At 37.3% G+C, this 21,977-nt stretch overlaps 1 protein-coding gene across 2 annotated transcripts; it reads right to left on the bottom strand.

Moving 5' to 3' along the window:
- Window positions 1-212: 212 nt before the first annotated feature.
- LOC114455141 (uncharacterized) lies at window positions 213-21,058 on the bottom strand. Of its 2 annotated transcripts, none has more exons than XM_028436191.1 (23): window positions 20,894-21,058; window positions 18,734-18,816; window positions 17,444-17,509; window positions 17,231-17,337; window positions 16,311-16,592; window positions 14,070-14,191; window positions 13,104-13,222; window positions 11,804-12,104; window positions 10,496-10,611; window positions 10,025-10,165; window positions 9,904-9,937; window positions 9,587-9,811; window positions 8,052-8,506; window positions 6,923-7,053; window positions 6,321-6,437; window positions 6,123-6,239; window positions 3,977-4,072; window positions 3,712-3,905; window positions 3,580-3,620; window positions 3,456-3,499; window positions 1,845-1,913; window positions 1,619-1,769; window positions 213-1,307 (listed from the first exon to the last, which is right to left on the bottom strand). In XM_028436191.1, exons 2-23 carry the CDS (start codon window positions 18,782-18,784, stop codon window positions 1,152-1,154), a joined length of 3,135 nt encoding a protein of 1,044 aa, XP_028291992.1. In that variant the 5' UTR covers window positions 18,785-18,816; window positions 20,894-21,058; the 3' UTR covers window positions 213-1,151. The 2 variants fall into 2 exon arrangements, with proteins under 2 accessions (XP_028291992.1, XP_028291993.1); XM_028436192.1 differs by having other exon boundaries at window positions 6,923-7,050.
- Between the last annotated feature and the right edge of the window lie 919 nt (window positions 21,059-21,977).

The following is a 21,977-nucleotide window of genomic DNA, read 5'->3' as shown; positions in this document are numbered from 1 at the left end:
TGGAATTTAGTTTGGAATGGTTTTAGTGAGGATAATTCGTCCTAACAGACTAATGTCTCATATAAACTAAAAAGTACTCGTTACAAACAGTAAGAGTCCCCACAGTGCCGATCTGTCAGAACTACTAATAAAAGAAAACCAAAATAATTTCATTCAACAGGTTTTTTTTAATACATTATTGACGAAATGGGTTTTGAATTCAGCGACTGTACAATCATCCGGACCCATTGAGCTAAATTAAAAGGTTCATATCTAACCAAAGAAACAACAAAATGTGAAAACACGGTGAGAAGCAGGTCTGATTTTCAAAAGATAAAAGCACATGCCTGTGTGTGAATCCTGAAACCTGATGGAAGTCACTGTGTTGATTCACAAATTACCTAATACGTGATTCTGTTACAGGTTGGAAATTCACCATTTTTAAAAAAAAATATACTATAAAATATCAGACTATTTAAAACTGGGAATGAAGGTTTTTTCCCCCACATTATTATGCAAGTAATTCCTTTCTAGGAACCTAAAATATGGTGTTAATGCTAAAGCTTTGACTTCACTTTCTAGCAGGTAAACAAACAAAGTGCAAAATAAAAAACCTAAAAATGTAATGAATCATCGTAAGCACAATGGCATGAATGAGTAAAAAAATGATCTAAGGCTGAAACCTCATGGAAAATAACCTTTTCTCCAGCTGCCATGGCAGTGTGTCTCTGTTAGCTGAAACACGTAGCTTTGCTTTGCAGTCAGGCACATTTTGGATCATACACTTTATTCTGCTAAAAATAATTCCTACATATTCAATACCTTGTGTCAGCTATTGTAACAAACCTAAATGAGAGCTGACGTCAACAATCGGCCGCAAAACACCTGCAGCAAAGGTTTAAAAATAAAGACTGATCGTCGCACAATGACAAGGTTAAAAAAAACACTACAGAACAATATTTGTTTTTACAACATATAAGTATAAAATAAGTACAAGGACAAAGTCTTGGGTCTTCCAATAAGTTTCCAGTTAGAAGAGCAAATAGATTAAGATCGATTTTATCCACAGAATCCACAAAGAAAGGTTTTATCGTCTCTTCCATTAGTTTGTGTTTTCAGTTTACACTGAAATGTGTCGCTCAGTTTATGGCAAAAGTGTGAATTAGAGGCGCTCAGTAAAGGAGTGGTTTAATGCGTGGGTTCTCCAGGTTCTGGTGGCGATAGAGGTAAAGGATGAGATCCCTGATTTCTTCTCGTTTCCTTCGGACCTGTTGGCGTGGGAACCATTTTTCAAGGCTTAGCGGGAGCTCAAAGTGAGCCACTGGATCCTGTTGGAATAAACAGGTGTGATCACATCTGTTAAACAGGTCTGGAAGAAAAACGTTCCTTTCAACGCTTTCGTTCTTCAAACTCCATTTGAGACAGAAATATTGGAACAAAGTACCGTAATTTCCAAACTATAAGGCACTACTTTTTTCTCACACTTAGAACCCTGCGGCTTAAACAATGACGCGGCTAAATTGTGGATTTTTCCCGGTTTTATAAGCTTCATGCCGCCACAAAACTAAGCTCCGTCACAATAGACCAGGTGGCACAATGAAATTGTTAACATTAAATTACAGTAATAAAAGATCTTTACCTTCAGGAAACACTCGACATATTGGAGCAGATAGAGGCCACAGTCGCTGCTGTTGTCCTGAAGAGGAACTCTGCAGTGGGAACTCTTCATCTGATCGGGGCCAAACTCCCTCTGTGAGCCGCGGCGAACCTCCCACTCTGACTGAAGGTATCTAAGATATAAACTAGAGTTACCTTCACGCTCACACAGGAGCTCACACACCTGCAGCAGGACGAGGAATACTCACTCCCGTAGGAGTTTGAAAACTCGCTCATGAAGAGAGAGTTTCAGGGAGTCCATGATGAGAATACACGGCCTGTAGACACAAAAAGAGGCATAATCGTCAAATATCAAAGGAAAAATTATTAGCACCAGCTCATAAATCTATACAAATAAAAAGGTTTATTTTAATGGATCCCACTCAGTTTGGGGAAGTGTTCATATGCTGATGTTCCCTTGACTGGACGTAAATGACTAATCAGTAAAAGATACAAACACTGTAAAGCTGGACGATAACTACTTTTATCAATATATAATACAGATAAAGACATAGCGTAGGCCTCATAGATCAATAAATCTAAGGTATTTCTTTTGAAAAATTGGAGAATTTCCTCACAAAGGTTGAAAATGCTACTTTAAAGTTTATTATCAACTCCATCATAAATATTGGGTTTGTTGACAAATGGTCATGTGACTTGAATTCCAGAAAGATTTTGCACATTGCACTGTTCCATAGAAGAATGTAAAGATGGAAAATGGGCTATTCCACTCAGAGGATCACATGGTACAATTCATTTCATTCATTCATTCATTCATTCATTCGTTTCGAGCAGCGACAAAAAAGAAAAAGAAAAACTCTTTGTGTACAAGGAAACCCCAACAGAGAAAACAGACAAAAATGTTCTAAACAATATATGAGATCCATGTACACTTATGATAGCAAAGCATATGTTTGCTTGAAAAAGAGTGAGAAGAAGCAATACTTTAAATTAAATCCCACGCTCATTTCTTAATTATACAATTTGAACATATTGCTTCCTAGTCTGTTTGGACTTTTGGTAGGGCTGGGCAAAAAATCGATTTAATCGATTTATCAAATTTGTAGACGAAAACGATTTTTATTTAGCAAATACGAGTTTTCAATTTTTTTATTTTTATTTTTTTCCAATCCCGGTTTTTTTCAGACTTTTTTGCGTTCCATCCTTGTGGGTTACCGAAGCGCGATATGAGCCAGCCCCCTCTTTGTTTACATGTGCTTACCCTCTGAGTAGGCTATTTAATGTTTTATTCACACTATGCTGAAATGCTAAGAGTAGAGTTTATTATTTTTTCTAATTGTAATGTTATATGTTATAAAATATGTAGTTATCTGATTTCTTAATCAGAAAATTGAAGCTACTGTGAAGGCGCTGTTGCACTTTTGCTTAAACCTGGGTTAAAGGTTGAAATAGTTGAATGACAGCCTCATTTACTTTTTATTTTGGAATTGTTCTATGCATTTTAACTCTTGAGGACAATCACAGCAATAAAGTTGCACTTTTGACAATATATCTGATGTCTGCAGTCATTTTTAAGTACATAAGTACTTCAAAATTTTCTTTGAAAAATCGATTTTTTTTTTTTAGGCAAAATTGCCCAGTCCTAACTTCTAGTAATATACAAAACACCGTTCATCAAATACATTTTGTGCAGCAGCTTGTTAAAAAAAGATGAAGGTTCCCTAAGCTGAAATATACAAATATAACAATATTATAACAAGAGATTGAATTAGGTTAACAAGCTAAAACTAATATTGGAAAACTACAAAAAAAATAAAATGTAACTTCAGGAAGTTTCAAAAAGTCAAACATTGACTCACCTTTTACAAACCGTCTTCCTCTGGCATGTCAGCTCAGTGCAATCCTGTAAACAAACAGGAAGTAGTTAGACTGAGTAAACATCTTTTACCTTCTCATAAAACTGTTTCTGTGTTTTTTACTCACTACTGGACCAGGTATGGAGTCTTTGGTGGAGTCCTCCTTAGCTTTTTTTGGAAAACATAAAACAAAGGTTACATGTTACAGGTCTAACCCCCACATGTTTATTAGAATTAGTGTCAGAAGAAGGAACCATACCACTCTGTGTGTCTGCACCATCGCTGTGGGTCGGTGCAGGAGGTGACTCAGCAACATCAGTCCTGTTGGTACATCCCCGTGTCTCCTCCTCTTCACCCTGTAGTGATGCTCCCGTCTCACGGTCACCTCCTAACTCCTCAACCATTGGCTCATCCAGTCCAGGGAAGCAGATGACGACTAAATACCAGTGAGCCCTACACACACACACACACACGAGTGTTTCCAGCACCGTCACAGGACAAACACTTGTCAGCATGCAGCTTACTCTTGGTTGACGGGGACGAAGAGGAAGTCTTTTTTGAAAATGTCAACGTGTCGCGTCCACGTTTTCACCCTCTGGTGCCGCCTCTGCCTCTGACAGCTGTGCACAAACACAAATAGAGAAGCTTAATAAACAATAAACACTTAGTTTCACCAAGTTCAAACACACATTGGTACAGTGGCTCTAAAAGCTCACTACACAACACAGAATGACAAACGCCATAATGCAACACAAAACAAAAGCAGCCCAGGAAACACCAACAACGGAAGTAAAAAACCACGAAGAGGAGTAATTTTTGTGTTGTGGGGTTTGTATTTGTGTTGTGGGCAGTAGAGGTTTTTGATATGGGCAGCATGGGCAGCCTCCCAGGGCGGCAATCTCTACGGGGAGGCACGAGAAAAATAAAAATAAAACATTACTTTTATATAGCGCTGCTAAGATGAGGCTGGGCTGCCTGAGCGCCCATCCTCATAAACAATGAGGATGTCGAGGTGTGTTTGAAACACAAAAACACACCTCGACATTCACCGCCACGTCATCCAAAGGTGTCCAAACATCTGGAGACGTCAGAGCGCGTGGACGGGCTGGAACACGCTTTGTTTGCAGCCACGAGCGTAGGCAACCAGAGCCCCGGATTTAAGGTTATTCACTGCACCGTGCGTGAGTTAAATGATTCTCAGTGATCCTCCGCTCTGAGTGAAGAAATCGGCTCCAATAGTGAGTCTTTACACTCGTGCTTTCCTCTCAATTCACTATTTCTTACATTATACATGCTTCACTCTTTGAAAATAACCTTTTTTTTTTATTAGACTTTGACAGTATAATTAACACCTGTGTTAATCCTTCCTGATTAATCATGGAGGAATGTGTTTCTCCATACCTGTGAACGTGTGCTGTGGCATCTGCTGCAGATATTCATTTCAAATCTGCTTTAAACGTTGCTTTAGCAAAGAACAGTGCGTAAAATGTTGACAGAAAACAGTTAAGCGGAGTCGATAACGATGAGAAGTGGAATGGACGTAAATGAATTTATCTTTTAAGGCTTTTTTTCCTCAGTCTGTGCAGCGTCTGTGTCATATTTCTCCTGAACGCAGACGTTTCTATGGCCTCTTTCTGGTGACATGTTGGGTTTCGTGAATCTCCTTTCTACAAGTTTTGTCGGCTTTGATCATATGTTCAACTGTCTGCGGTTGCAGAACCGGTGTTGCGTTATAGGTGGGGATCATTTTAACTAGTGACTAATGAGTCTTACATGAGGTTTATCAACTTGTTTAATCAAACCCACAAATAAATACATAGTTTTTTCATTTTCTATTTTACAGCTTTGCAATAAATGTAATTTTTATTTAACAAATAATCAGATAAATTGTCATCGAATGTGTCCAAACTATTATTGTATTTATTCATTTAACTATATCACTAAATAATAATAAAGAGCAAGCAGTTTGGCAGTGATAAACTAACATACTGTATGAGGATGAGGTTGCCCCGCACAGAGAGTCATTTGTGTCAGAATCGCCACTGGTTGTGGGGTTCTTCATGTTGTGTAGTGTTGTATAGTTCATTTTGTCTTGTGTTGTGAGCTTTTAGGGCATTTTGTGTCAAACTCAAGGCCCCGGGGCCAAATCCGGCCGGTTAGAGCATCCAATTTGGCCCGCAGGAGAAAGTAAAAATGGCAGAGAAAACATGAACTTTGTGTAAATTACCAAATAATCCAGTTGTAGATATCTCAAATTCACCAATTTATTGAAACTCCACAATATTTTAGGGGCTTGCAGTTTTTAACACATTAATGCAGTCATTTTTAATTGCAAAGTTTTGAAAGAACTCTCAATTTTTCCACAAATCTTGCAGTTTCTCACAAACAATTCTACAAAAATCACAAAAAATTATGACACATTCAAGATGTGAATGTGAGTGGAACTGATTTTGAAAACTAAGGCACAATGATGTTAAATTTGTTCTTTTTTTCCCACCCCTAAAATATGTGGCCCACTTGAGATCAAACTGGTCCTCATTTGGCCCCTGAACTAAAATGAGTTTGACACCCCTGTTTTAGGACATTTTGTGTTGTGTTGTGAGCTTTGAGGGCCACCGTCTATTGCAACCAGTTCTTAAGTGTTGGACGAGAACCAAAAAGCTGACTCACGCCTCACTGTTGCCGCCCTCGCTGGCGTTGTCCCTCCTCGTCAGCTGCTTGTAGAAGAAGCTGCTGAAGATGTGGGAACGTTCGGCCACAGCTGCTGACGCTTTCTGGAGGAGGTACCTGGTTAAAAACACATCACAGCGTTTAGCTGAGAACCGTGCTCCTATCTCCCTCTGTTCTTCACTGCTCCACAAGTCTCACTTGAGGTAAAAATCGATGATCACATCGTTGAGAAACTGCCCGTTGTCGAGGCACTGCAGGTCCTCCATTGTAACAGTGATTCCACCTTTTAATGGTGGAGGAGGGAACTGAATCAACCTAAGCAGAGATGAGAAGGATCCGCACGTTTAGCATTAAATCACACAGGATGTGGAAAAGCTGCCTGAGGCGCACATTTGGAGCAAAAATGAGAAAAGCTCATTTTGCTCTGATGATCAGCAGCTGTAGCTACTTGATAACATTTTAATGGACTCGTTGGTGATAAAATCCTCGATTCCACATCAAATTAAGTCCGTGCTTTCAGGTCACCATCATATCTGTTAAGTTCAGCTGCACTTAAACATTTCTTATCCGGACTTAGTCACGAGCCATTTCCACATCAAAGAACAATAAGGCTGATGGTTTCGAGGCATTAAGTTCCTGAAAAGTCTTTTATTTTGAAACTGCAAGTTTGGCCTCCTCCTAATTGTGCTCTTAGAACTGAAAACTAAGACATAAAACAATTGAATAAAAAAGTGTAAATATTGCAGGGTATGCATGAGCCTGAATAAGAAGCTGATCATGTGATTTTGTATTCCACTTGCCTGCGGGGGAGGCCTTGGTGTTTATATTTCATCCAGTGTGAATCTGGTTGGCAGAGCGACACAGAGTATGAGTTTTTCAGTCGACGATGGGCCAGCGTGTACACTGGTCCAGGCTCCTCATTCTGCTTCTGCTTATGTGGGAGAAAACACACACTTTACATCAGAGGGGTCACCTTAGAGCAGTGGTTCTCAAAGTGTGAGGCACGCCCCCTTAGTGGGGAATATAAATATGACGGGGGGGGGGGGTGCAACAAACTTTCTGAGATCATTAACGCTAAACAAAATGCCTACACACAAAGAAAGTCGGCAATAATGAGAAGTCTAATAATGTAGCAGAAATTAAAAGAGTATTTAATTATTAAACTGCATTAGATATGACTGAGAACAAAATGCAACGTAAAACTAAATTAAAAAATTATTTAAAATGACTGAAAACATTTATTTCTACAATATTAGCACTTGCATATATGTACATGTATATATATTTATACTTTATATTTATTATTAGTATTATTATTGTTTCTGGTTTGTTTTTTGTTCTTCACACTAACCACCAAGTTAAATTCCTTGTACTGCTTCTAATCTGTACTTGGCAAATATAAACTTTTCTGATTCTTTTTGGTTTTCTTAAGTTTCTTAAATTTCCTTCGTTTTTGACTGATTAACTATTAGTCATTAACTAATTTTCATGCAGATGATTAGTTTAAATTAGTTTTTGAGTTTGAATGTATTCATGAATATGTTAGTTGCATTATGTTATTTGTTCCTTGTTAGTTTATTTCATTCGTGCGCTGAATTTCTTTTTTTTTTTTTTTTTTTAAGCTTTTTGTCACAGATTGCAGATGATGTTTATTTCCTGTATTTTTGACTTTTACATTTGTTTTTCATGCAGAAGATTATTTGAATTTAGTTTTTGGATTTTTGATTCAATATAAAATATGACGTTATTTTTTTCTGTTTTTGGAATTAAAAAATGTGTTTGTCAGGCAATGGGCACAGAAAGTTCACCTTCGTTCAATGTGGGGAACGTGTGACCACCGACCTTAGAGGACAAGAAGTTACAAAAACACATACAGAACTTCTGTTTGTATCTCTACTATACGAGAACTAAAATGTAAATTAAATGTACCTCTGAGGGAAGCGGCTCCTCTTCTGTCTGATCCTCACTGGTGTGAAAGGTTTTTGTTTCTGGCTTTGCTGTCGTCTCAGAAACTGAATGCTCGATGTTCTTTGTCTTCTCTGCTTCTTCCTGCAGCTCTTCGTGCGACGCTTCCTGTGGTTCTTCTTGCAGCTGGACGTCCGCTGAGAGGCCTGTGTCTTTATCGGAGTCAGTGCTCTCCATGCCCAACATGGAGAGCAGGTGACTATCTCGTCCATTTCTTTGAATCAATGCCAAACTCTCATCCAGAGACAGAGCGGGACAGAGGAGGTCTTCCAACGTGTTACATTTGTCCATCACATCAAATGTATCTTCATAACCCGGAGCATCGAGACACTTAATGTCCAAGACGGAGCGAAATAACGCCCCTTTCACCCCCTCCAGAGGTTCTATCAGAGTTAGCAGGATGAAGGGACTGGCCTTCCCTGTTCAACAAAAAATCAAATTAACACTCGTCTGCACTCTTATTTCCTGCATAGACTTGGATCTAGGCCTGGGCAATATATGGGGATTCAAAATGAATTGACATTTCTGTTTGGGCGATATATAAAATATTACAATATCACCTACATCGATATATTTCTCTTTTATAGCTTATTTCTTTATTGATTAAAATACTCATTTTTGGAGAGCATTCAGAACAGCATAAAAAGCACAGGTAGATTCATTTCTGAGTGCGTCCTAACCCAAATCCTCCCCTAAACAAGCCACACTACACAACTCACTCACACATGCTGTCCCATATAGAAGGAAAAGATACGTGTCACATATTGTGCAGCGGTTTGTTAATAAATCTGCCTGTGAGGCATTTTGCATCAGCAAATTAAACCCAGAATTGTCTTTCTGGTAAAACTTTATTTCAGAGGTTCCCAAGCTTTTTTATTTTGTGACCTCATTTTAATATCACATATTTCTGGCGACTCCAGAGACATTTTTCTTCTTCTGGAGTTAGTTTTTGATCAAGTTTGTGATATTGTGATGTTAGAAGTAGCCTGGATTAGTGCACAAAGTGACAAGATACGCTAGCTCAGAGATTTTTATACTGTACTATATTTGAACTAGATTTATATTTGAGAAGGTCAAAGTATAGAATACAGTTTGAGATAGTGTGTAGTGTTTTAAATTGACAAAGAATAACTGAAAAAGTTGAAATTCAATTTGAATTTATTTCAAATTTTCGGTCAATTACTAGAAATTTCAGGCCACCTTAATCACGGGAGACCCCACATGGGGTTTTGGTTAATAATTGGTTAATAATAATGGGTCAGTTTTTCTTATACCTACTGTTGCTGACTATTGTTCTCTGCTTGAGTAACATTCCACACTACAAAAAAAGTAATAAAAATATGTATGATTCATGCTGATATAACGTATTGATATTGGTATCAGCCGATATTCAAGGCTGCAATATCAGTATCGTATCAAAAGCGAAAAAGTTGTATTAGGACATCCCCATCTGTTACCCACCCTTGAACCTTAGTGTGATAAAGAAGTAGATGCCTCACCCTCAATCAAAGCTCCGTCTTCTTTGGCTTGGAGCCGACAAAGGTCTCGCTGTAGAGCAGCTGCGGCGCTTTCTGACACAAACAGCAGTAAAGTTACGGGATAGATCTCTTCTTCACCCTCGAAGCAAAGCTGCTCCAGCTCCATCTCTGACTGCTCCCAAACACTGTACTTCCTCAGATCTTTATCACCCAAGCTTATCGTTACATTCTGGTCCCCACTGTTGTCTGCAGAAAAAGAAGGAAAAAATGATTACTTTCCATGGAAAAACAATGGAGATAAAGCATCAAAAGGATACTGCTGTATGAGTCACCTTTACCTGTCAGTGGAATAAAGATTTCCTGATCTTTAATCTGTGAAAAGAAGGGCGTCGGTTAAAATCCACACATTAAAGCTTTGATTTACACACAGACACAAAATGACAGTTTGTTCTCTATTACCAATAAGTCTCCATTTGCGTTCCCTCGGTGACCCCCACAGTACAGAGTAGAAAAGGACACTTGAAGGGTGGAATAGTCTGATACTGGCAAAGGAGGATCAGCTGCTGAATGAGGAACATCTTCCTCAACCACTTGTACCATCTACAACAAACAAACAAACAGGTTTGTGACACGGTTGGTGCTGGGACAAAATAAAGTTTTAATAGTTATTATTAGTAACAACAAAGTCATTCTGAATCTCTAAATAAAAGGTAGTTTTAAATTAACCTCAACTCCATCGCTGATTCAAGAGATCACAATATAAGTTCATGGTATTGTTTTCAAAATAAAAGCCTTTTGGTATTAAGTAAATTCACTTCGTAAAAGTAATTAACACGTCCTAACAGAACACATTTTACAAAAGTAAAAGTAACCTCGTTGAATTGGATTTTTAGGCACTAATGGTGAAAAAGTTTAAAACAGGCTAATAACCTCCATCTGCTCAGGCGTTTGCTGGTGTTTGGGTCGCCGTGGTGTCACTCCTCGAATGACCGATTCTCCCACTTGATCAGAGCAGCGAGTCTCCTCCTCATCACTTGACAGCACGACTGAAACACCAGCACAAAGTTAGCAGCAGGTTGACATCATGACTTCTGTGGCTTATTATAAAAAGAGGATGTTTGGTGCTTGGCGGAGGTTTGCACTCTCTGAGGTGGATTCACTAAGATCTGAAATAAAGGGTGGTAAACCAGGTGTGTCCCTAAATCCTTTGGTGGTGCCGTTTCCTCACCTACGGCGGGGAATTCACAAACATTGCGGCGCAAATAGGTGCGTGTGTAGACGTGGTTGAGAGCGCCCTATTTGAATTAACATTGAGCTCGTTCAACACGGGGAGGTGAGTGCACAGAAGCACAAAATGACATTTGAATAAGTTAAATTGGAGGCTGATGGACTTCTCTGTCTGCTGCACAAACATGTAATAATGTAGAAAACTAAATAAACAAATAAAAATGCTGTTTAATAAACTTTAAAACCTAATTATTTTTTCCCCCCTACTTTAATGTGGTTGCTCCGTCAGGTTCTATAACTTTGCTCTGATCAGACTTTGGAAAACAGGAGCAGCTTTAGACCCAAACCGTCCATTGATCTGTTGATTGACCTGAGTTATTGAAGCAACAGAGAAATCAGTCTGCACCTTTTGAAGATGATCTACTGATCATCATCCAGCAGGTCTGAGCTCCTGAGTAGTGCTGTGTCAAGGGTTAGGGTTAGGGTTACACACTCTCAGATGTGAACCTTGTGCCATCGCTGCGTAAATTGTGCAGCTGGTCAGCTGCAGCTGGTCAGCTGATTCTGGGCTGACGCTCCTTCCATCAACGCGACACGAAAGTTTGAGTCAAAACATGGAGAGAAAGACCAGGAGCCCACACGCACAGTCCTGATTCTCTGGGGTTTGTACCCCTTATTAGCACGTGGAGTGATGTTTGCACACGTTTTAACATCCCTAAACCTTTAGTGAATCCGCCCCTCCGAGTGCTTTTCAAATCATCTTTTTAGCTGATTTATACTACATTTAACATGTATACCCTACAATTATTGTCAACAACAAACAGTAGCAAAACTGATAAAAGGATGAAGCCAGTGAGCCAAATCCTTAGACAAGAGACTCAATAGTGCAGTCTACTGACACACATTAACAATAATACATCATACAATCATGGGGTACGCCTAGTGTGACAAAAGGCTCAAGGGGTACACCACTGGAGTGTGTGTGCGTGTGTGTGTTGTTATTACACTTACTGGGTTCAGAGTCCTTAGTTGTGTTTTCTTGGCTGGACTCAGCATCATCTGCCTCTGAATTCGAGTTGAGGAGGGAAAGTGCGACGTCTGTGTGGTCGTCCCCTCCCACCGTGAACTGAACGATACATGGGTCTAGATTCTCTTCACTGTGTTCTGAAGAAACATTCTGAGGTCCGGCGTCACGTCTGTCCTCCCCACTGAGGCGTAGGACACTCTCACGCTGGCGTTTATGGCTCATGGATCCATTGCAAAGGGATGCCGAGTTCCTTCTTTTACGCTTCTGCTGGGACACCTCAGAGCACTGGAATGAAAAGTCATGATATATTTACAAAATAAAATGCCAGGTGGTTTCAACTGAAGTAAAACCTAATCTGTTTTTGAGACGTCTGTTAAACACCTCACTTATGTTCTGTTTGTGAGTCGTTTGTTTGTTTGAAAGATGTGTCCTTGCATTTCAAGTCTGGGTTCTGAAATTTAATGAATCATTATCATATATAATGCTTTTGAAGATCACCGATAACTTACATTTAAAAATTAAAACGGTACCTGTAGTGAAAATGTGTATAACACGTGTTATACATACGTTATTTTATTCTCTAAAATTATTTTTTTGATCGTGTTTGTTATACTGTGTCACAAATACAGAGTAGCCAGGATTAGTGCACAAAGTGACAATATGTGCAATTTATATGAACTAGATTTATATTTGAAAAAAGTGAAATTATAGAATACAGTTATGAGATTGTGTGTGGTGCTTTAATAAAAAAGAAATTATCGTTATTTCAGCTGTTTGAGCTTTCTGCCTCTTCCTGCACTGTAAATCTATTTATGTGATATTATGTTTTGTTTTTTTAATCGTAGTATTTTTATTTTATTATTACGAGACATTTCAGGCAACCGCACATGGAGTCACGACCCCAAGGTTGAAAAATCCTGGTTTACCCTATAATAGTCAAAAGTACAAAAGTACATTTGACATACTTCTTTTGCATGATTTTATACCTAAAACAGTGATCTCCAACCACCGGGCTGTGGACTGGTACTGGTCCGTGGACCATTTGGTACCAGGCCGCAAATAAAGTTTAAAAAAAATGTATTTTATTGTTTCATGACTGTTTCGATGATATTATTTTATAAATGATGACTTCCACTTCTGCCCTCACATCTCCTTCACTTGATCACATTTAACTAGACTCAGTGTCGAGGCTTATTCAAATTTCTCATTGAATTCCTGTAATGAAAACAACCCTGGAGTTTTGTTTTGTGACACAGGCAGAATCGACGTTTGTTACGTACGCACCAAACTGTGTTTTGCATCTTTCTCCGACTCTGTCCACTTCTTTGTTATTCTGCTTTGAGTGAACTTTTTGCAGCTCTTTGGGTCTTCAGCTGGCTCACAGCTCACCAACAACTCACAATCTGCAGGAATTTAAGACAAAAACCCAGGTTACATGAATGTTAAACTAGCGCTAACAACATAAAAACACTCAAAACACAGGTAGTAAATGTACACAGACACCAGGGTTGGGGTCAATTATATTTTTCAGTTACAATTACGTTTTCAATTACCCATGTGTTAAAAAAATAAATTTAAAAAAATTACCCATGTTCAATAACAATTCAATTACGATTACAGTGATCAAATTTTTTCCCAATTACAATTTAATTACAATTTTTTTTTATCCTCTGAAAATCAATTACAATTACATTCTGAATTACTAAAGTTCAATTAAGTAAGTGCCAAGTCTGAAAGTCTAAATTACTAAAATACACTAAAAACAAAGATCTAATCTCAAATTAATCTCAAAAACATGTTTGTGTCAGTAAAGCCCTAAATTTCAATTATTTATTTTTTTTATGGTAAAATGTGGGAAAGCTCGATGTGAAACATCTTTTAATTGTTAACTACACATGTGTAGAACTGAACTTAAAACTGTAACAAGGTTCTCCAGTTTTGCAATAAATTAAATTTGCCAATTTTTATAGAATTTTCATGGCAATTACAATTACAAAGTCACTTATCTAAACTCAATTACAATTTAATTCCGATTAAGAAAAGCAACCACTTTTAAAATATACAATTATGCCATAATTGTAATGAATTATCAATTACACGTTGACAATTATAATTGACCCCAACCCTGACAGACACAAATATAAAAAAGCAGGAAAATCTTTCTTTAATTGACAGTTTTAAGGAAAAAAAACATAATAAATGAACTGTAAAGGAAACAGTATTGAGTGTTTAATCAATGCTTTAACTCACCCACAACCTCAGCAAAGTCTTCCTCTTCCTGGTTGTTGGTGCTCAGCACAACCTCCTCACCGTCTGCGTCGTTTTCCGCTTCTATTTTAGTGCTTTCTTCTTTCCTGAGTCGGACATTTTTCCTGAAGAGATGGAGAAAAAATCCACAATGCTCTGAATTCCCTCCAACGTATGAAACAAACGTTTTTGTAAAAAGGAATAATAGAGCAAGAAGAGCAGGTTCCAGAGGAGATTTCGAAAATCTGTATTTGGGCAACTGTCATTTCTTTCACATAGGGGATGTTGCAACACTATCATCATTCACTACAGATCTGAGGAAAGTAAGGGTTGCTGGAAGGGGAAAATGTTAACCATTATCCAAAATTCATAATAATTTTTTACAAGATGTATATTTGCACAGGGGTGGACTGAGATAATAATTCAGCCCTGGCATTTTGTGTCCAGACCAGTGACACCATGTAGAAGCTGTTATAAGTCAATAATTATTCCCCCAGAAAACATTAAAATGGATAAAACTTTTTAACCCCTTTTTACCTATATTCTTAAGCCATTTTGCACTTCCTTCATCCCATTTTTGTCCCTTTTCAAAAAGTTCGGGCACTTTTTTCAGATTTTAACAACCTTTTGCTAATAAATACCCCTTTTTTCCCAATTTATTTCTCCAGTTTTGTACGTTCTTTTTGACACATCAATTTTTTGTCGCATCATTAATTTTTTTGGCCACTTTTCATCCAAATAAGCTCACTTTTGCCCAATAAATGCCACTTTTTTCCCTTTTCCGCTACATTTTGCCTCTTTTTGTTCAACATATTTGCCCTTTTTCACTATTGTTTGCCACATTTTGCCCATTAAAGCTACCCTTTGCTATTACATACCACCTGGTTCCTCTTTATTTGCCCATTTTTTGGTCACTCTTGACTGATTTTGGGCCTTTTTTGTCACTTTTCACTCTTTTCTTGCCACTTTTAAACAATTTTTGGTCACCTGTTAACATGTCGGCCTCCACTCGCACGTTAAAAAAAAGAACAAAAATAAAACGTAGCAGACCAGACTTTGGGTATGCCAGATGGCTAGTCCACCCCTGTATTTGTATGACTCTGCATTGATGTTTTGAATATTTGTATGTCTGCACAGTTTTACATCAACGTGCCATGGGTCAAGAGATAAAAATGAGCAATAGTCTACAATCTTACATATTTACTTAAATGTTCATGAATGTGTCTCGTCCCATTTATAGATAAATAAATAAATTGAGCCAGAAATCGATGAAGCACATTCAGCCTGGTCTAATTTTGACTGATAATAAACCTGTGTTTGTCCCTATAACCTGAACTCTGGTTTAAAAGGAAGGGTAACCTTAGATACACAGAAGTACCCAAAGAAGTAAAATAAAATTCTGTAAAAAAAAACATGACTAATTCAGTAAAGTTGTAGTGACGATGCTACATTTTTCTCCGTTAGGGCAATATATATCAAGATTTCTATTTTGGGGATATAAAAAATTACACTATCACCTATATCAATACATACTTTACATTACAGCTTATTTTGGATTAAAATACGTGTTTTAGTAGTTGCTGTTTTCGCTATTTCTCAGAACAGCATAAAAAGCTCAGTTAGATGAATTACTGAGTGCGTCCTAACCCAGACTTTCCCCTAAACAAGCCACACTACAGAACTCACTCACACATGCTGTCCCTTATTGGAGAAAAAGCCAAAAGTAACACATATTGTGCAGCTATTTGTTAATAAATGTGTCTGTGTGGCATTTTAAATCAGCAAATTTAACCCAGAATGACTTGGCAAGACTTTATTAAGTTAAAAATATTTAGATTCATATAGTTTTGGTCCATATTGCTCAGCCCTAATATCCGTCAGAGTATAAACTCTGAACTAGTGTTTGAGGACGAATAAAGCCACTTATGAAACTTATTTAAATAAAACTCTAGACAACTCCAGCAGAAGGTTTTTTTTTTTTTTGCCATAAATGCAATATGATGTTTTGTTGTCAGGCCCCTAATGATCTTTGTTTAGTAACCACTGGAAGCTTGTGTTTTGAACCATTGCTGGGTTACCTGGTTGTTAAAACAAAAGAAAAAAATAATTTATTTTTTGGAATAACAAACTATAACTACACAAATTGGTTTAATCCAATCAGTAGGCATTTCAAAATTATTTACAGTGAGATATGGATTTTGTTGTCTTTGTTTCAGTACTGCTGAATTACAATGTTAAGATCACCTTTTCACGTCTGATGGAGGAGTTTTGGTGGGTGTGGATGCAGCTCTTGAATGGTTTTGGAGAGGTTCACTCCTGCATCTTCTAATCCTGTCGTTTCTCTCAGTCCTCGTGCTGGTGCTCGTGTTACTGGTCGTGGATCGCAGGTCAGCTTGAGCACTTGCCCTTTGAGATTGTGTCACCGATCTCCTGCTGCTCCAGCTTTGACCCCGTTTTATCCGTTCCATGTAATCCCTGCCCATTTTGGTCTTCAGCACGTCTGTCAGAACCAGAAGAGGCTCCCTCCTGGAGCAAAAAACAGACAAATACTTTTTACCCTCAGCACTCCTCAAACTGTGTTTCCTCTTTTCCACAGTGAGGTCCATTGCCAGCCGTCATAGAGCATGAGAGGTTTTATAGACCAAACGAGCAGTGAGGGGGGGCGGTGGGAAAGATAAGCTACATGGGAAGTCAAGATAAGCCTTGTCATGCTGTTCGAGAATAAACTTTGGCTTTGAGTAATGCAGCAAATGCAACATCACACGTATGAACTGGTATTAACAAACTTCCACAACATGACTAAGACTTTGTCATTTAAATTTCACATAAAATGCAATAACAGGTCACTTATTGACTAATTAATCCAATATACACATATAACATGAATCTTATTTTCTTTATATATAATTAAATAATCATTTCCACAGTCATCCATTCAGCTTCACCTTCCTTTTTTCATCCATGGTAAAACACTATGTTTATAACTATAACCAAAAACTGAGTTATTTGGATTTTGTCTGTTTGTTTTTGTGCAGCCTTTTAGCGTTGTAGTTCAAAAATGTGAAAAATTACCCTCAAAAACGTGATGCAGATTTTTATCAAAATGGTCAATCGACGGCAGTCAGAATAAGTTTATGTCGACTGTCCGGGTTGTGTGCGCTTACCTCATCATTTCTAACTTTATCTTAGCAGCACGACTGCAATCAACTCCATTTTTTGGTGGCAAATTCTCATGACTCCGTTTGCAATCTGAAAAAACAGTCCAGGAAACCTTGTCCAAAGGAAGGGAGAGAGAGAGAGAGAAAGGTTAGTCTTTAAAGTCACACAGAAACATCAGCACAATGCCAGGGGAACAGAAAGCAAAGATATCACCGTACCCGTTTTTGTAGTTTCTCAAGCTCTGGTGAAAGACACGTCTTTGGAATTATGAGTGGGTTTTCCATCTAAAATACACAGATTAATCAGTTACTAAGATTTGTGTAATTAACGTCTCAATCAACCAGGTTAAAACTCTCAAGTATTTTATTGACATACAACAATAAATGTAATTTCTCTCTTGGATCATTCCATTTTGGGAGATTTTTAAAATTCCTTTTCCCCGTGATCGCACCAGTCTAACGCTGTTTGAAAGTAATGTCCGTTACAACGAGCTTAGTGTGGGTGTGTTGCCTCAATGCTCACGCACATTATGTCCCTATGGAGGCTATGGAGGCTTATTTCTTTGTCCTGCCCTATGCTACTTTAAGGCTGCAGAGAGAAGAGAAAATACATGTTTTTGTTTTTTACATTATTCATGATCTTATGCCATAACTAACAGATATAACGTCACACAAACAAAAAAACCCTCGAGCTCTTTTTGTTGCACAAAACAAAACAAAAAAATGTACATGACCATTTAAACAGGCATTTACTAAAAAGAGAAGATCTGATAAACAACTTTGCCTGAATAAACACAACCACAGTGTTTCTCTAAACAGTGCCTTTAGACCCAAACTGAGGTAAAACAACTCCAAATTTTAATAATAGACAATAGAATTTTATACTTAACAAGTCATTTTTTAGCCATAGCAATGTTCTGCTTGTAGCTACAGTATGTTTCAATGCCAATATCTATTAGGGGTTTGTCCAAGCACAAAATAATTAAATAACAAACATAACTTATTTAAACATGGAGACAGTACATAACAGTAAATTATTTTGTAAGTAATATTGCTATTTTATTTAAGTGGTTATTCATATTTATGCCAGTAAGTTTCCATTTTTTATGTTCACATTTTTATTGTTATTCATATATCGACATAAAACATTATTGTTTTGAATTGTTTACAATTACATGGAATTCCGTGCCTCGAAACATCAATTTTTGTAAGCAATTAAATGACCAGATACAGCATATAGAAAGCTTAGTAATTACAGTTACACCATGTAAAAATGATAGACATCTCATCTGACATCACTAAGTCTAGCTGGAGTAACTTATTTAATGTATCATTTGCATTATGTTTAAATTCCCAAGTTTATTTTTTTAGCAATGCTTGTTTGGTTTGTTTCACTTTTAACCGTTTACTTTGATTACTTCCAACTAAACTAAAACAATTACATTTACAAATACACGACACGTGTGATGCCAAAAACATTCAAACACTGGAGTCGGACACAATACATACCCGATTATCCTTCGTGAAAGTAAAAGTTAAGGCTCTTCTTTGCTCCATCATCGTCCACGAATTAGAGAGTCACCATGGAAACGCTACAACAGATGAAATGCAATGAGTGAAGGACTGTCTCACAATGTGCAAATTATTTAAAGAAGAATGCACAACAAAAACAAGTGCATATTTAATACATTACATATTCCCTTCTGATGGAGATTAAAAATCAAGGGCATACGCATTAGTGATAAAAAGGATTAATCAAAAAAATACAAAGAAGTTTGTCCATAATTTGAAAGAAAACAGATTTTTATAGTATTATATCCTAACACAGGACTGTAGCTGAGTTTGTTGTCTTTGCATAAAAATTAGAGTGATTCTCATTTTGTATGAGAAGAACCTTAAAATACTCTTTTTTTATATAATAGTATATAATAGGAGTTGATTAAGGCACATTAGAGCAGCATTAAAAAAATAAATAAATAAAGCTGCACTTATTGGGCCTGGTTAGTAGTTGAATAGGAGACCACTGAGAATTCCAGGAGCCACAGTGGGGGGCAGTCACTCCAGTGGTATCTGTCAATGTGTCCTTGGGCAAGGCACTTCATCCACATTGCTTAGTATGAATGTAATGTGTGAGTGAGTAGGAGGGACCGATGGCTCACTATGGCAGCCTCGCTTCCATCAGTCTGCTCCAGGGCAGTTGTGGCTACAATAGTAGCTCACCACCACTAAGTGTGGAGTAAAAAAATAATGCCTTAATTCTGTAAAGTGCTTTGAGTGTTTGTGATAAAGTGCCATATAAAATCTTATGCATTATTATTATTTGTTCTTGTAATGGATTGATCTACTAAAGTAATCTGTCACATCCATTTACCTTTTTTTTTTAAGCAAAAAATGTGTTAAAAAAAAAAAAAACAGAAAAATTAAAGAAACGTCTGAAAATGACAACTTTCTTTCAAAATGCAACTGCAACAACAACCACATAAGCATGAGAGTAATATATAAGTCAAATTATAATCGTAAATACAGTATTTTAATCCCAACCTAAATGTTATAGTAGTTAATGAAACTATACTACAGTATTATAAACATGCAACAGATTGTGCATTAGTGTTTTCTTATTGAAACGTAGCTATAGTCCGGAACTTCTCTACATAAGCGGAATGTGCCAATGGTCTAAGGCACCGCACTCACCACCAACGTGGGTTTGGCTAATGTGGGTTCGAATCCCACATTTGACAATTTTTTATTTATTTTTTTCATTCCAACATATTTAACATGACAAATTCCACCTTTAAAATTACATATCCGACAAAAATAAACATTTTAGGGTTAGGGATAGAGTTAGGTTAGGATTAGGGATAGAGTTACAGTCACAGTTAGGGATAGGGTTAAAATAAAAGGGTTAGCGGGGTAGCTAAAAATAAATATGAGCTACATAAAACTTTAAGTCACGTGGTGCACCTGTCACGTGACCTAAACTGGCCAATGAGGGGCGCTACGTACCCATAGAGTGGCAGACAAGGGATACGTTTAACGTACCCGTAGCCACGGCCTTTCTTTTTTGCAAGTATGAGGAAAATTATTTTAGAGATTTTTAATTACCAAAGTAACTTTTAATACAAATACTTCAGTACTTTGACTGAGCTACTTTTACTTGTATTAAAGTAGTTTTTGACAAGGAGTATCTGTACTTTCACTCATAATAAACTGATTACTTTGCCCACCTCTGATCACTAACAGGATAATGTGATAGAACCAAAACACACACGGCGCAACTAAAACAATGACGTGCGTTGATTGAACTAAACGTGTGCGATAAACTGTTTCATAGATGATTTATTTGCCTATATAAGTGTATATAATACAGATACAGATGTTAGGCTTCTTCCAGCAGTGACTGTGTTTCATTCAGTGGAAAAAAAACACGGGGTTCAAACACTCGAACCTTTTGTCATCAAAGCTGCGATTAATATTGAACCTATAATATACAGTGCAGCTGCTTTAGTCTAAACTATGTGCATTCAATCCCCACCGTCCACCACATGTGGACTTTAATGCTTGTGTTAGGTCTAAATGGTGTATTGTTTGATTATGACTAGCATTCGTTAGCACACAGTTAGCACAGTTTAACAATCGTTATGCTAGCGAACGGAGCTAAATGCAGCATACCTGAGGTCTTCTTTATATTCCACACTTCAAACCAGAGCAGGAAACGCTGTTATTCCTATGGAAAGCGCTGCAGCGGTCATTGGAACACGGAGAAAGGTCCCATTATTCCAACAGACATTGATTTCTGTGAACAAACAAGCGGACCAATATCCGCACAACATAAGAAATCTGTCCGGACAAAAACACCGAGCGAAAGGAAGGTTCCGTTTCTCTCCTGCCAAAAGGTTTCTACTAGAAAATATCGTAGACATAAACTATGGAAGCCCAAAACGGTCATTGTGGAAAAGGACATTATGAAATAAAAAAAAGACCATTGTGGAAATAGCTATTTAGGAATAATAAAACGTATAGGGGAGCCGACTGCACCCCAGGGAATTCCCCAGGGAATGGGTTAAAATGCATAGGACAAATTTCATGTATGTGCAACAACATATATGACCAATAAAGGCAAAAGCCCCTTAATTTAAATTACATTTTTTATTTCATAATAATATTACCTTATTTAACAATTTAATGGCCATATTATATATTTGTCTGTTATTTATCAAATGGTATTTCTTTCAAAATGTTGTTTTTATTTATTTAATTATGAGTCTTTTGGGCTTCCATAATAGACGCCGCATCGACGAGAGCGGTGCGTCAACAGGGCGGCCATCTTGAACCAGTGGCAATCTCTCCTACCGTGCGTTACATCTATAGAGGAATTATGTGTTTACAATATTAAAGTTGTCATAAATCGCTCAATTCTCGTGCAATTTTCACGGGGCTTGTTTGTAACAAACGTCAGACATGTTAGATAGATAATAATAATAATAATAATAATAATAATAATAATAATAATAATAATAATAATAATAATAATATTATTATTATTACACTATTACTATTACAATTTCTATTACTATTACTATTACTGTTACTATTACTATTACTATTACTATTACTATTACTATTATACCATCATCATTAATTATTGTAGCCAAAGAACTGAAATATTCAAGGTTGTGGGTGTGGAGATTGTGTTCAGTGGTGAAACCAGCATTTTAAAAATATCCAAGCACCTTGTATCATAGCTACATGTGTG

The sequence above is a fragment of the Gouania willdenowi genome, chromosome 21 (assembly GCF_900634775.1).
Source record: "Gouania willdenowi chromosome 21, fGouWil2.1, whole genome shotgun sequence".
Taxonomy (NCBI): Eukaryota; Metazoa; Chordata; class Actinopteri; order Blenniiformes; family Gobiesocidae; genus Gouania; species Gouania willdenowi.
Note: the sequence above shows the minus strand (reverse complement) of the source record. Positions and strands in the feature narration are given on the sequence as shown.